Below are 14,529 nucleotides of genomic sequence, written 5' to 3' on the forward strand. Positions count from 1 at the left end.
TGTGTTATCTATACACTGGGAGTGGAGAGAAGCGAGCATGTTTTGGAAGCGTAGGAAGAGTGCGGTGGGAGTGTTTCTGGTTTGACGCGTTTTTCGTCAGAATTCTGCAACGGTTGGGATTCCGCCTTGGTTGGGATTCTACTCCGGAAGGCAAGATGCTGAAGTCCAAAACGTTCTTAAAAAAGACGCGCGCGGGCGGCGTGATGAAGATCGTGCGCGAGCACTACCTGCGGGATGACATCGGCTGCGGGGCGCCGGGCTGCGGGGCCTGCGGCAGGGCGCACGAGGGGCCGGCCCTGGAGCCGGAGCCCCGGGACCAGGCGAGCAGCCTCTGCCCGCTCCCGCACTACCTGCTGCCAGACACCAACGTGCTGTTGCACCAGGTGCGTGGGCCGCGGGGGTCCCGGGGGACCAGGGACGGGGCAGACAGGGAAACTGAGGCCCGGGGAGGCGGGTCTTGGGGAGAGGCCAGCCCCATCGCCATCCTTGCTTCCAGTTTTCCAGGCTGAGGTTCTTTTCCCTAATGCTCTCTTTATTTATTTATTCTTGGAGTCGTGTTTTTTTTTTTTTTTTTTTTTAGACACGTCAATTTTCTAACTCGTGGTGTCTCTTCTACTTTAGATTATAAGTGCCTGGAAGCCGGGGACCTGGGCTTCTGTGGCCTCCAGATTGCGACCCCCAGGCAGCTTGTAAGTGCCTACGAACAAAAACTGTGTGGGCCAGCGTATTTATTTATGTAGCTTTAGTGATACAAACTTTCGTGATCTCTTCACAGTGCTCTTCTCAAGCCCATAGTGACTATTTTTACTTTTTCTAACACCAAAGTAGCTCTTGGTCTAATGGATATGTTGGTGCTTTGAAACTGTGATAGGACTTTATACATGTGACCGAAACAATTTATAAATGAATAGAGGGAAAATTAACTTTTTGATTTTGTTTTTCAGATTGACGTTCTAGAGGACCCCGCCATCAGGAATGTAATTGTGCTGCAGACAGTCCTCCAGGAAGTGAGAAATAGGAGCGCTCCCATATATAAACGAATCCGAGATGTGACTAATAACCAGGAGAAGCATTTCTACACATTCACCAATGAGCATCATAAGTAAGAAAGATTTTAAGCGTCGAAAAACCCTGGGGTTAGCTAAGTTCAAAGGAAAGTTACTGAGAGCAATTTATCAGAGACAAACTGTAGTTACATAAAGCTGTTAATTAACAGTGTGGAAAATATCTTAAGTGGGGTTCACTAAGGTCACAGTGAATTAGTGATGTCACACCTAAACCAGGTTCTATTGGCTCAGGCTATAGTACTTTTATTTCTGAACTACGCATTTTAAGTTGTGTCTTAGAGGAATTGAATGATAGACTCTTGGAAGATGAGTCTCACCTCTGTTCCTGGAATATTGTATTATGTGAATGATGAATATAGGGTTAAAAAAGTATGCATTTGTAAAAAAGATTTAAAAATAAATTTATTCTTAATGAGCTTTGATATTTAAACTAATACCTTACAACTGATTAATTGAAGATTTGATTTTTTTTCTTTTTAAATTTTTGAGACAGGGTCTTCCTGTAGCTCCAGGTGGTCTAGAACTCACTATATGGATCAGGCTGCCCTTGAACTCATAGAGATCTGCCTGCCTCCTGACTTCTGGGGTTAAAGGCATGCACCACCACACCTGGCTCTGAAAATTAGGTTTCTAAAAACAGAATTCTTTGTTATGATTCAGGTTCAAGACCTTTGCTTGAACTCAGTGTTTGGTCTTGGATCATATGGGGTTGCCTATTTTTAATAAGAAATGTGTGGTGGGTATCCGTGATACTTAATAGATTCAGCCAGTTTCTCAGTCTTGACACTGACATTTTGAACTTGGTAATATTTTGTTGCAGGAAGACTGTCTTATATATTCTAGCTGTTTAGCAGCATCCCTCACCTCTGCCAGCTAAATCCAAATAGCATTCCCTTCAGTACTCCCAAGTTTAATAATCCAGAATGTTTCCAGATATTGTCAAGTATCTTTTTTTTTTTTTTTTTTTTGTTTTTTTTTTTTGGATTTTGTGTGGCTGCAGCTCTATGTAGCCCGCGTTGTCATAAAACTCACTATATAGCAAAGGCGGGCTTTGAATCCACAGAGAACCGCCTGCCTCTGCATCCCGAGTGCTGGGATTAAAGGCGTGTGCCACCATGCCTGGCTCATGTATCTTTTTTTTTTTTCAATTCTCTTAGATCTTGGAAAACGTACTGCTTTTAAGAACACCAGTAAAAGTGCTTATAAAGGCTATTTAGTCCTTACTTGAAATCCAGAAACAGGTAACATTTCTTTTCCAGTGCCAAAAGACCAAGAAAAGGACATATGCATTAGATTTCTAACTTGGGTTTAGTAGTTTTTTTTTTTTTTTTTCTGCGTGCTTTGAACAGGCCTTAGCAAGATAGGGCTTGATTGCCAGACACTAAGCAAATCTCATGTAAGATTTTGTTACGTGAATCATGATGAAACCAAATTCGAATTTATGACTACGGCTTTCACTGATAAACTTAGGCTTATTGAATCTGCAGCCTTGTGTCCCTGTGTCCCAAGGTAGCTGTGAGTGTGAACCAGAGCATTTGTAGATGACAGCATTGTGTTTTAATGTCAAAGATGGGATACAATTGAGGGCATTAGTAGGTACATTAATGGTGGGGAATAAAACAGTTTTAAAAATCTTGCTTTGAAGAACAGATTTAAAGTAAATAAGTGGTTTCATACTTGGGAGTTCTGGTCTTTTAGACTCTGGATAGCTTTTGCCATTTATTGAGTGTTTACCATGGATGATTTACATGAATTATGTATTAAATGACTATTGAATCACATGATCATAAATTCTCTAGTCATACTGTTTGTATAGTTTAGGAATTACTGTTAATTCAAAGTTAGAATGAAGTTTCGTTATCTGATCTATAAAGTTCTATTAGGGTTCTTTTTTCTCCACAATAGACTATTATGTTCCAATCTAAAATATAAATTCTGGTCTTAATGTGTTCTTTCTGTGAAATGAAACTATTTAAGCCTCTGTATTGTCTCATTAATAACACAGTTTTCTTCTTTCTCAAGCAAAATTGTTGTCTTGAAAACTTCAGGATCTTACAGTATTTTTTCCTGAGCTATGAGTGTATATGTTCAGGTGAAATAATGTATACTGTTGACTTTTCAGTTTAGTAGTGTTGGTTGAGCATTTATGTCCTAAGAATTTTTACATATCTTTGTTTCCATTGATTTTCTTTCAATTTCCCTTTTTTTTTTCTTCCACATTTAGAGAAACCTACATAGAGCAAGAGCAGGGAGAAAATGCTAATGACAGAAATGACAGAGCCATTCGAGTAGCAGCAAAATGGTACAATGAACATTTGAAGAAAGTGTCATCAGAAAATCAGCTACAAGTTATCCTAATAACAAATGACAAGAAAAACAAAGAAAAAGCTGTAGGAGAAGGAATACCAGCTTTCACATGTAGGTCTGAATGTAGAAGGTTTTATGTATGTTTGCAAGTGCACTTAGAAATGATCAGGTCAAATGTTCACATGACTAATATTTTCACAGTCTTTATAAGTTCATATGATCTTTCTACATCTTTAAATTTCTTACCTATTAAGTTGATTAATGGCTTTTAATTTTTCCTCACTATGTACAGTTGACCGAGCAATAAAAACTCATGTATAAGCTGAACCCATTACTATTTAGGCACAACCACATCAGCCTGTTTTTGTTTTATTTGTAAAAATTGGCAGATGTACTGTAAAAATAAGATTATCCCTGGTCTTTCATATCTAAGAAAAATGAGACACTTGAATTTAAAAAAAATGGTAACTTATTTTTCAGGTGAAGAGTATGTAAAGAGCCTAACTGCCAATCCTGAGCTTATAGACCGTCTTGCTTGTTTGTCTGAAGAAGGGGTATGTTTCACTCTGTTCTTTTTTTCTGAAAAATGAAAATACGGAGATAAGCATCTCAAGATACGAGGCTTCTAGTTAGCAGATTTCAAAATTGGAACTTTCAGTAAACTAGGATAGGGAGAGTTGAGTTATAAGCAAAAGTGACTGATGAGCTTATTGAAATGCCGTTGTTCAATGAATAGCTTTCTAAAATAGAGCTTGACACAACAGATGGTGCCCCTGTTTGTTGTATGAAAAAAAGTGAATGGAATCCATGGCTTATTTGAGAAATACAGTCTGGCAAGCAATGCATACAACTTGAAACCTAAAAGAGAAGGAAAAGGAGTCACAAGGAAATAGAGAAGATTGGGGAGGGCCCTACAACAGGAAGCTGGAATCTATTCTATGGGTCAGCAATTTCTTAGGTGGTCATGAAGACTTCTGTGAAGGAGGTAGCATAGGACTGAGCTTTCTGCCTTACATGGCAGGCTAAGAGAAATGAAGGGCATATAAGAGTATGGGTCGGGGAGTGGACAGCAAAGATCAGAAATGTTATTTATTTGTAGACTTCCCTAATGGCAGTGTAAAGAACAATATACTGTATCAGTGGTAAGATTGGACACAGAGGGATTGTAAGAGGTACAATAATAGCCAATATGAGAAAGACTGCTAGGGAGAAATTCGATTCTGAGTCTTCAGTAGTTTCCAAAATGATTATTTTTTATTTTATGTGTCTGAGTGTATTGCCTGCATGTATATAACTGCACCTGTGTCGTGTAGTGCCCATGGAAGTCAGAAGATGGCATCAGATCCCCTAGAAGTGGAGTTACAGAGAGTTGTTAGCTGCCATGTGGGTGCTGGAAATTGAACCTGGGTCCAAGAGCAGCCAGTGCTCTTAACATCTGAGCCATCTCTCCAGTCCCAGGCTTCAGTTTTTCTATTATGTATAAAGTATATTTGGCAATAATGACTGTACCATTGTTAGGAGGATTGAATGAGGGTAATATTGGGAGCATTCATATATATTCTTATCTCATTGCCTGGCACATAGCTATGGTAAATATAGATGATAGCTTTTGTTACAGAAAGTCTTATCTAGTAAGACCTTATACATATAATTAGTCTTTACAATATTTCTTTACAATATCTCCTTGGTCTTTAACCAAGTGCTTTACAAAGCTAAGGGGAAGTTAGAAGAGTGAAGCTGGATTTGACCTTTATTAGCAGTGTCCTATCATGTCACTAGTTGCATATAGCTATGTAAATAGGATTTCAGTTTTTAAAATTCAGTTTCTCAGTTGTACCTTTCAACTATTCAAGAGAAATTTGTGCTTAGTGGCTACTGTGCTAAACATCACAGAGATGTTCTTTTCATTACAGTAATTTGTTTTTAGATAGCAATGGTTTAGAAGTATTAAATTCAGTTCTGTATCTTATAATGTAGATTTTAAAGTTGTTAACAAAAATGTGGCATGTTAAATTAATAGAGACTTGCTTATTTCATAGAGTGAAATAGAAAGTGGGAAAATAATATTTTCAGAGCACCTTCCCTTAAGTAAACTACAACAAGGCATAAAATCTGGTTCATACCTTCAAGGAACATTTAGAGCTAGCAGGGAAAATTACTTAGAAGCTACAGTATGGATTCATGGAGATACTGAAGAAGATAAAGAGGTAAGTATGTAAATTCCTTAGAATTTTCTTTCAATTACATTTATTTCTCCACATATGTGTATGTCCTTGGGTTTATGTTGGTGTGTAGATGAGAAGACAACTTGTATAGGGAGTTTGTTCTCTCATTCCACCATGTGATATTGAACTCCGATAATCACGCTTGGAAAGTACCTGGTGGCAAAGCCATCTTGCCAGCTCCTGTCTAGATTCTTTACATACTAAAATACTTGGTTTACTTTATCTTCTTAAGTTTTAATACATTGTATAGGAATTTCATTTTGTCTTGCCTTTTACTCTGTGTGTGTGTGTATGTGTGTGTGTGTGTGTGTGTGTGTCTGTGTGTGTGTCTGTGTTTGTGTTTGTGTAAGCCAGAGGACAACTTTGGGTGTCATCTTCAGAAAAGTGGTCTTACCTCCTGGGAGACAGGATCTCTATTGGCCTGACCTTAGCATAGCAAGGCCCTGGGATCCTTCTGACTCTATATCCTGTTTATCAAATGTTAGTTTTTTGCATGCCTCATTTCACTTAATCTTCAACCTAATCTATGATTGTTTTTGTGTTTACCAATCAAGATCTTGAGATTTATATCATTTAATTTTCCCAAATCTCTTGTTACCATTACTTATAGCAGAACTGTAAACAAAACCCATATTTCCTGAGCTGTACTTTCTCCTTAAAATTCAGAAGTTAAGATCATGTAACAGAGAATAGTATTTAATCTTTAATTATCACTGCGTATGCATGATGTGTATGTGTGATTGCAGTAGTACACCTGGTGTGGCATGTATATGGAGGTCAGGGGACACCTTTCAGGAGTTAGTTCTCTTCTTCTATCGTGGGTTCTGGGGATCAGATTGAAGTTGCCAGGTTTGTTCAGCAAGCTCTTCTACACACTGAGCCTGACTCAGTCGTGTTTTTGAAAAGAAAAATAGAAAGGGAAGCAGATATTACATACAAATAATAAGACTGTACATAAACCTCTCTTAGATAACCTTCCTGTTGTTGCTACTAAAAATACCAAAAAACACATGCCATTTATTGTTTTAAACAGATAATCTTACAAGGACTTAAACATTTAAACAGAGCTATTCATGAAGACATTGTGGCTGTTGAGCTTCTCCCCAAGAGTCAATGGGTAGCACCATCTTCTGTGGTTTTGCATGATGAAGGTCAAAATGAAGATGATGTGGAGAAAGAAGAGGAGAGAGAACGCCTGGTATGAAAGAAGCAAGTTTTAAATTTTTGTTTGTATTACACAATTTAGTATGTTGTTTTCAGAATTGAATGAACCCATAATTCTTTACACTTAACACATGTTATACACATAGTTGCTTTCAGTTCTAAGTATGAAAACTAGTGTTCTTTTAATGTCAGTCTATTCAGGTTTAGGTATAAGAAAATTGAGTATGAAACTGAAAGTCTGTGACATCCAATACATGATCTAAATTAGTGAGATTTAAGTATTTCTATGCAATATTAAAATTCTCTCAAAAACTATGCTTCTGACCTTTATATTTGAACAGATTTAATTATTCTGTCTCTACTACCATACTTATTGTAGAGAATGTTATTTCCTATGGGGTAATTCTATTAGAATTTTGTAATTATAAGGATAATAGATTATAAGCATAATAGAGTTGGACTCAATACAGTAACAATAGAGATGGACTGTATGCAACACATATAGTTCTTCTTTTTGTATTAATTATATTGTTTCCTGAAGTCTTACTGTAATGTTAGCCTTGCAGAGGCCAAGCCTTTGGGAAGTGTTAGAGATAAAATAGCATAAGATCTAATGGCATGCATTCTTTATTTGGCTTTTTATTTTGCATAAGGTAGAACCTTTTCAGGGGCAGGGAGGATAGGGACGAACAGGGTCTTCCTGGAGCCTGAACTGTCCTGGAATTCCTGTGTGGACCAGGCTGTCCTCATCTCAACAGAGATCTGCCTGCCTCTGCCTCTCAAGTGCTGGGATTAAAGGTGTGTACTACCACGCGGGCTGAAATTAGAAAGTTTTAAGGTGTTTAACCTTAAAGGCTTAGATTGCCTTTAAGAAGTAAAAGATGGGTTGATGTCATTGTTTCAAGAGGGGGCTTCCATTGTCAGCCCTGGTGATACATTCTTTTAATCCCAGCACTAGAGAGGGTAGAGGCAGGTAGATCTCAGATGAGGAAAGCTTGGTCTGCATAGCAAGTTCCAGACTAGCTGAGGCTACAGGAAGAATCTGTCTTTAAAAAAAAAAAAAAAAAAACACAGAAAATGTTTCTTTCGAAATGAATTAGGTCCAACATGAACTGGTCACTGTAATAACCATATAGTTTAGCCAATTAGTCTAAATTAATACTAAATGCCTGGTCTTCTAGACCAGGCATAACATATTTATTCAGGTATATATTTTTGACTGATTTTTCTAGTGCTTTTTTTTTTTTTTTTTTGGTCTTTTTGAGACAGGGTCTCCCTGTAGCCCCAGCTGTCCTGGAACTCACTATGTAGACCAGGCTGGCCTTGAACTCAGAGATCCGCCTGCCTCTGCCTCTCCAGTGCTGGGATTAAAGGCGTGCACCATCACGCCCGGCTTCTAGTGCTTTATTATTGTGGAACAGTTGTCATTGGTTGGCATGCTGTTGCCTAGAACTTTGAGGCAATAAGATTCTGAATTTTATGTCATAATTTGCTACATGAATGTATTAGTGTCTATTTGCATATTCTAATTTGGAGGGGAGATTACTTCATTGCACTTAAAAATAACTGAAGGTTTTTGTTTTTGTATCTCAGCTTAAGACTTCTGTAAGTGAAAAAATGTTAAAGCCTACAGGTAGAGTTGTAGGAATAATAAAAAGAAATTGGAGACCATATTGTGGAATGCTTTCCAAGTCTGACATTAAAGAGGTAGGTAAAGAGCATGTTACTGTGCATGAAAAAATCATAGTCACTGACTGCAACTCACTTTTCCCTACTCTTAGAGTCTGTCTTATTTCCTGGGTGAGGTGTGTAGTTAATTCAGTAGTACAGTACTTGTCTAGCATTTGCAAGGCTATGCAGTTGATCCCTAACATTGTAAAAAAAAGATTTTTCTTCTTAATTCTCTCTAGTCAAGAAGGCATCTCTTTACACCTGCTGATAAGAGAATTCCACGAATTCGAATAGAGACCAGACAGGCTTCTGCATTAGATGGACGGAGAATTATTGTTGCTATTGATGGTTGGCCCAGAAATTCTAGATACCCAAATGTAAGCTTAAGATGGTAATTTTATCTAAGTATGTTTAATATTATAACTGTGACAAATGTTGATTCTGGTGAAAAAGTATTTAAAAAATACAGGGTTTGTACACAAATGGATATTTCACAGTTCCTTGGTAATAAGCATGACCAAGGCCTTTTGTGGTGCTACAGGCTTTTCTTCAATCCCAGCAGAGGCAGGTGGATGTGTGAGTTGGAAGCCAGGCTGAGCTATATTTCAAAAAAAGGGGGAAGAAAGTAGCATACCCAGTTTAAAGATTAATTTTATCTAATCCCAGTGTAGTCATATGGTTAGTTTTATTCAACTTGCAGTTTACTGATCAAGTTCATGGAAAAAGCATTTGAGTCCTAAATAAATTCTAATCAACAAATTTTGAAAAATACATATATCTATATATATAGAGAGACATACACATATATCTAAATTATTTTATTGTAATGAACACACAAAAACCTGTAGCTCTATTAATGTATAATGTAGCTAGATTACTGAAGCAGTTTTTAAAGTACATTTTAAATTGAAGGTTAACAGGATATAGATGAACTGGGCCCTTGGAGTTGGAGAGATGGCTCAGCAGTCAGAGCGTTTTTCTTAAGACCCGGGTTTGAATCCCAGCACTCACATGGTCATGAACAGCTGTCTGTAACTACAGTTCCAGGGGATCTGACACCTTCTTCTGTCTTCCTGGGGCATTGCATGACATGGGTACACTTACATCCATGCAGGCAATATACCCATACACATAAAATAAAAATAATAAAGTTTAAAAAAAAAAAAACCTGGGCCCTCAAAAGTCAGGTGAAAAGTCTAGTTGTTATAGAAACACTTAGAAATGTTAAAGTGGTGGTACACACCTTTAATCCCAGGACTCAGGAGGCAAAGGCAGGCGGATCTCTTGACTTCAAGGCCAACTGGGGTTACCAGGAGACCTTGTCTCAAGAAGACCAAAAAATAAAAATTTAAAAAAAATGCTGAAGTAATGTGTAAAATGCTAAAGAATTTAGTAAAGTACATGATAAATTAGCTGCAAAATAATGCCTTTTGATTTTAGGGACACTTCGTAAAGAATTTAGGTGATGTTGGAGAGAAAGAGACAGAAACAGAGGTGCTGTTGCTTGAGCATGATGTTCCACATCAGCCTTTTTCTCAGGCTGTTCTCAGCTTCCTGCCAAAGATGCCCTGGAGCATTACTGAAAAGGTGAGTGGAAAGGTATGCAGGGTGTTCTGGAACTCACTCTGTAGTCCAGGTAAGCCTGGAACTTGCATTTTTCCTGTCTCAGCCTGCCGAGTAGCTAGGATTAGAGGCTTGTGTCACCTGACCAGGCTGTTTAATTAGAGACCATGGTTGGTCCCTTCATATTTAATTTCAGCATTATTAGGTATTTGCTTTTTTCACTGAAAGATGAAGTCTTCTTTGCCACAGACACTATTATATAACCTATTTTCCTATAACATGAAAAGCTAATTTACAGAGATACTGCTTTCATAAGAACTGTGTTATACTATTCACACCTTACCTTTTGATTTCTTTTACCATGGTATCTTCTAGGACATGAAAAACCGAGAAGATCTGAGGCATCTGTGTGTTTGCAGTGTGGACCCTCCAGGATGTACAGACATAGATGATGCTCTCCATTGTAGAGAACTCAATAATGGGAATTTGGAGGTATTCCATAGTGTCCTGACACTCTTTAGTTAATGTGATTCTGTTCTTGGGTTTATTGTGTTTTGACCCAAGAAAGAATGAAATTACAACTGCAGAAACTAAGAGGTGTATGTCAGAGTTCAGTTATTACTGTGAGTCCGTTTTCAGTTTAGATAAATTTCTTCTCACCTAAGTTCCATTGGTATGTCTGTTCTATTAATAATGCAGACTGATAATCTTCTGCTTTAATCTTTTTAAGGTTGGTGTTCATATTGCTGATGTTAGTCACTTTATTAGACCAGGAAATGCCTTGGATCAAGAATCAGCCAGAAGAGGAACAACTGTTTATCTTTGTGAAAAGGTAAATGTGTTTAATTTAAAATCTTTTAATGATCATAGCACTTTGAGTTGTTTTGTTTTGTTGGACACAGGGTCTTGATATGTAGCCCAGCTAGCCTTGAACGCCTGATCCTTCTGCCTCAGCTTCCTGAAGGCTGGGCCAGGAACTTTCAGATTAATGAGCAATCACAGTTTGAAATATGTGGTGTATTAATTTAAAAGAAACATGTGGATTAAATTGGCCTAAATCCCAGAAAGTACTGCATTTTGTGGGCTGCGGCAATGACTCAGTTGGTAAAGTATCTGTCTTACAAGTATGAGGACCTGAGTTTAGCTCTCCAGAATCTACATGGGCATATCTTTAACTCCATCTCTGGTAGGTGGAGACAGACTGATCCCTGCAGCTCATTGGCCAGCTAGTGAATCAGTGAGCTCCAGTTCAGTGAGAGACTGTCAAAGAATAAGTAGAGCATGATTAAAGAAAATACCTAGTACCAACCTCTGGTCTTCACAGGCATTCAAACACGTACAACACAAAACACAAACACCAAATACAAATTGTAACAGATTGTCTTTTGCTTTGTTTTGTAATTTAGTGATGCCAATAAAATTTAAATGGAGTTGATATAAATTGTGTAGCATTTATTAGGTATGGTTTTCATAAACTTACATAGATCATTTGGGGAAGTGGGAGAGGGGAGAAGGTCAATGTTAGTCTGTTAACAGATTCATATTCCTAAATGTACCATGAAGCTTTTCCTCATGAGAATTTAGATTTTTCTTTTCCATCTCTCACTTTTAAGTATGTTCAAAACACTATGTAGTTTTTACAATGGGAAGAAAATTTCAATCAGAGTTGGTAAGCACTTTTGTGTTATGAAGTACCACCTTACAAAAACCATACATTTCAGACTTTAGACAGCTAAGGGTTTCAGGTAAAAGACTTCATTTTAGGTGCACAGGCATGAAATCTACGTTTCTTTTGTTGCTCTTCTAGAACTTCTAGAAGAAGAGTGCTCTTTTATTCTTTGTGTGTCTGTCTGTCTTTTTCTACTGACATTTTATTTGGCATTTTCCTTATTCCTATGATCTGAAGGACCAGAATGCTCCTTTTTTTCCCCTTCCTACTTAATACTATTTGAGAATAGAATTGAAAACGTATAAATGTAGCTAAGTAATCTGAAATACTTTTATTATCTTTTACAGAGGATTGACATGGTTCCAGAGTTGCTTAGTTCCAACTTATGTTCCTTAAGATCTAATGTTGACAGGTAAATATTTATACATATTTTGATGAGTCATATTGGCTGTATTAATTGATTCCCATGAACATTACTGTATTTTTTTCCCCTGTAGGTTGGCATTTTCCTGCATTTGGGAAATGAATCATAATGCCGAAATCTTAAAAACAAGATTTACCAAAAGTGTCATTAATTCAAAGGTTAGTATGATGGTTCATTACTAATATTTCCAAATATAAAATATTTGGTTTGGGGGCTGGAGAGATGGGTCAGCAACTCAAGTTAAGAGCACTTGCTGCTCTTGCAGAGGGCCTGGTTCAGTTCCCAGCACCCACATGGTGGCTAACAATTGTCCATACTCCAGTTCTAGGTCCTCTTCTTGTCTGTTCAGTCACTGCACTCACATGGTATGTGGGCAAAACCCATAAAAATAAACCTTGTGAAAGAGTTTGGTTGCTTTTAACAATTTCTTAGATTCTTTTGAAAAAGTTAGGTTTTACAAAAAAAAGTTAGGTTTTATAAGATTAAAGTTTTTTCCACTGCTGTAGCACAGTATAATTTTTTTTCAGAATTTAAAATTTGCTTAATTATTGATGTTATTCAGAAATTACTTTGTTGGTGGTTGTCCTGTATTCAGAAACTTGAAGCCTACCTACCTTGGAAGACCAAATAGATGGTTTTATGTTCTAACTCAGGAACCCTAGTAATTAAGGTTATTTCTACTCAAAAATGGTTAGTGCTTCAAAAATTAGTGTGTACATTATCTTGTTGACATTTTCTCATAGAGATGATGCTGTGTGGTAGTTGGATTCCAATAGCACTAACCTAAGGTCTGCTCAGACAGTGGACCCAGGTTTTCTCATCATTGTCCTTCTTTTGTACTTCAGTCCAAATCTCGTGTTCTTCTCCATTTTGTCCTAAATAGCCTTCCAAGGTATGCCAAAGCCCTGTTCTTATAATACGTGTTTTCTGAACATAAACATTTTTTTTCTTCTAATTTAGTTTCATTCTATTCTGATTAGTGAAAAGAAAGTGCTGTTAGATCAACAAATAGTGATATGTGAATTATTTTACTCTTCATAGGTTTGTATTTTTAGAGTACAGTGAGGCAATAAGCCTGAATGTAGTGTAACAAAATTATATGAATTAAAATAAAAAATTAGTGAATATAGAAAATATGTTTTAGAAAGGGAACTCTTTTAATATTTTATTATTTTTATTTTATGTGTATGCGTATATTGTCTGCATGTGGGTAACGACACCCATGTTGTGCAGTGCCTGTGCAATGCCCGTGGAGGACAGAAGAGGCTGTTGGATCCCCTAGAACTGGAGTTACGGACAGTTGTTAGCTGCCATGTGGGTGTTGGGATTCGAACCCCGGGTCTTCTGCAAGAACAACCAGTGATCTTAACTGCTGAGTCATCTCCAGACCTCTAGAAAGGGAACTCTTAAAAAGATAAGAGTTCTCCCAGAAACTTGATTTGACCTGTATTTAGTTCCCTTGTACTGATTGTGAATTTTACTTATTAAATTACTTTTTTAATCTGAAAAATATTACTTGTTTCCCGTGAGAATAATTCAGAAACAGTATTTGTTTTTTGTTTGTTTTTGTCTTTTTCATATGGTGTCCCAGCTGGCCTAGAATTCACTGTGTAGACCAGGCTGGCCTTGACCTCATAGAGATCTGCCTACCTCTGCTTCCTGAGTGCTGGGATTAAAGGCATGCCACCACAAGGCAGAAAAAGCTATTTTGTGTTTTTGAATAATCTGTTACTGGAGATTACTTTAAACTTTTCCTACTATTGTTTGTCCCATTTTTGGGTACTTGAATATTGTTAGTCTGTTCCTATAAAGTATGTCTAGACTCCTATTTGCCAGTGAATTGGGGTAATGACCCTCTGGAAAGGATTTCAGAGAATAGACAGAGCCTGTTTCTGTGTTTTAATTTCTAGCATTACCTAAATATATGCTAGCTAAACTATGAGAAGATTGAAAGTTTGAATAATTCATTTTGGATACCACCATTTTACTTTTATTTTAATGTAAGCTTGTTCATGCTGTATAATGCCTCAGAGTTAAATAGACCAGAAATCATAGTTAAGTTTGAATATAGCTGTAGATTTCTCTTACTGGTTTTAGGTTTCCTGAAATCATGGATATCTATGTGGAGAAGTAAGAGGTAAAATAACACAGTCTAGGGATGGAGTAAAATGCAGGTAAAATGCTACCTTAGTTAGGATTCCCAAACCCCACATAAAAGCTGGACACTATAACATACACATCTGTAACCCCTGTGTGTCCTTTCTGGAGGTTGAGGCAGACAAAGAGATTTGCTTCTGAAAATTCCTGGCTTCTGTGGCTTCTGACCTCCACTTGTGTATGGTGGTGTGTGTGGGCCTGTTCTCTGTCTCTGTCTCTCTCTGTCTCTCTCTGTCTCTCTCTCTCTCTCTCTCTTTTTCACACACACAAAAAATACAGTTT

At 37.4% G+C, this 14,529-nt stretch overlaps 1 protein-coding gene across 2 annotated transcripts in view; it reads left to right on the forward strand.

Annotated features, from left to right (window-relative positions):
* Dis3 (DIS3 homolog, exosome endoribonuclease and 3'-5' exoribonuclease) overlaps positions 1-14,529 on the forward strand; it is a 25,051-nt gene continuing 10,522 nt past the window's right edge. Inside the window, exons 1-13 of one of the 2 annotated variants that reach the window (XM_008854543.3) lie at positions 1-383; positions 622-689; positions 3,292-3,485; positions 3,855-3,928; positions 5,414-5,581; positions 6,633-6,797; positions 8,357-8,470; positions 8,674-8,811; positions 9,875-10,021; positions 10,373-10,489; positions 10,728-10,829; positions 12,014-12,078; positions 12,164-12,248. In XM_008854543.3, the coding sequence (XP_008852765.1) occupies positions 156-383; positions 622-689; positions 3,292-3,485; positions 3,855-3,928; positions 5,414-5,581; positions 6,633-6,797; positions 8,357-8,470; positions 8,674-8,811; positions 9,875-10,021; positions 10,373-10,489; positions 10,728-10,829; positions 12,014-12,078; positions 12,164-12,248 (1,665 nt within the window). In that variant the 5' untranslated portion in view covers positions 1-155. Of the gene's footprint in view, positions 384-621; positions 690-944; positions 1,103-3,291; positions 3,486-3,854; positions 3,929-5,413; positions 5,582-6,632; positions 6,798-8,356; positions 8,471-8,673; positions 8,812-9,874; positions 10,022-10,372; positions 10,490-10,727; positions 10,830-12,013; positions 12,079-12,163; positions 12,249-14,529 lie in introns of both variants that reach the window. The other variant, XM_008854542.2, reaches the window with a different exon arrangement.

The sequence above is a fragment of the Nannospalax galili genome, unplaced genomic scaffold (genome assembly GCF_000622305.1).
Source record: "Nannospalax galili isolate Female #2095 unplaced genomic scaffold, S.galili_v1.0 scaffold246, whole genome shotgun sequence".
NCBI lineage: Eukaryota > Metazoa > Chordata > Mammalia > Rodentia > Spalacidae > Nannospalax > Nannospalax galili.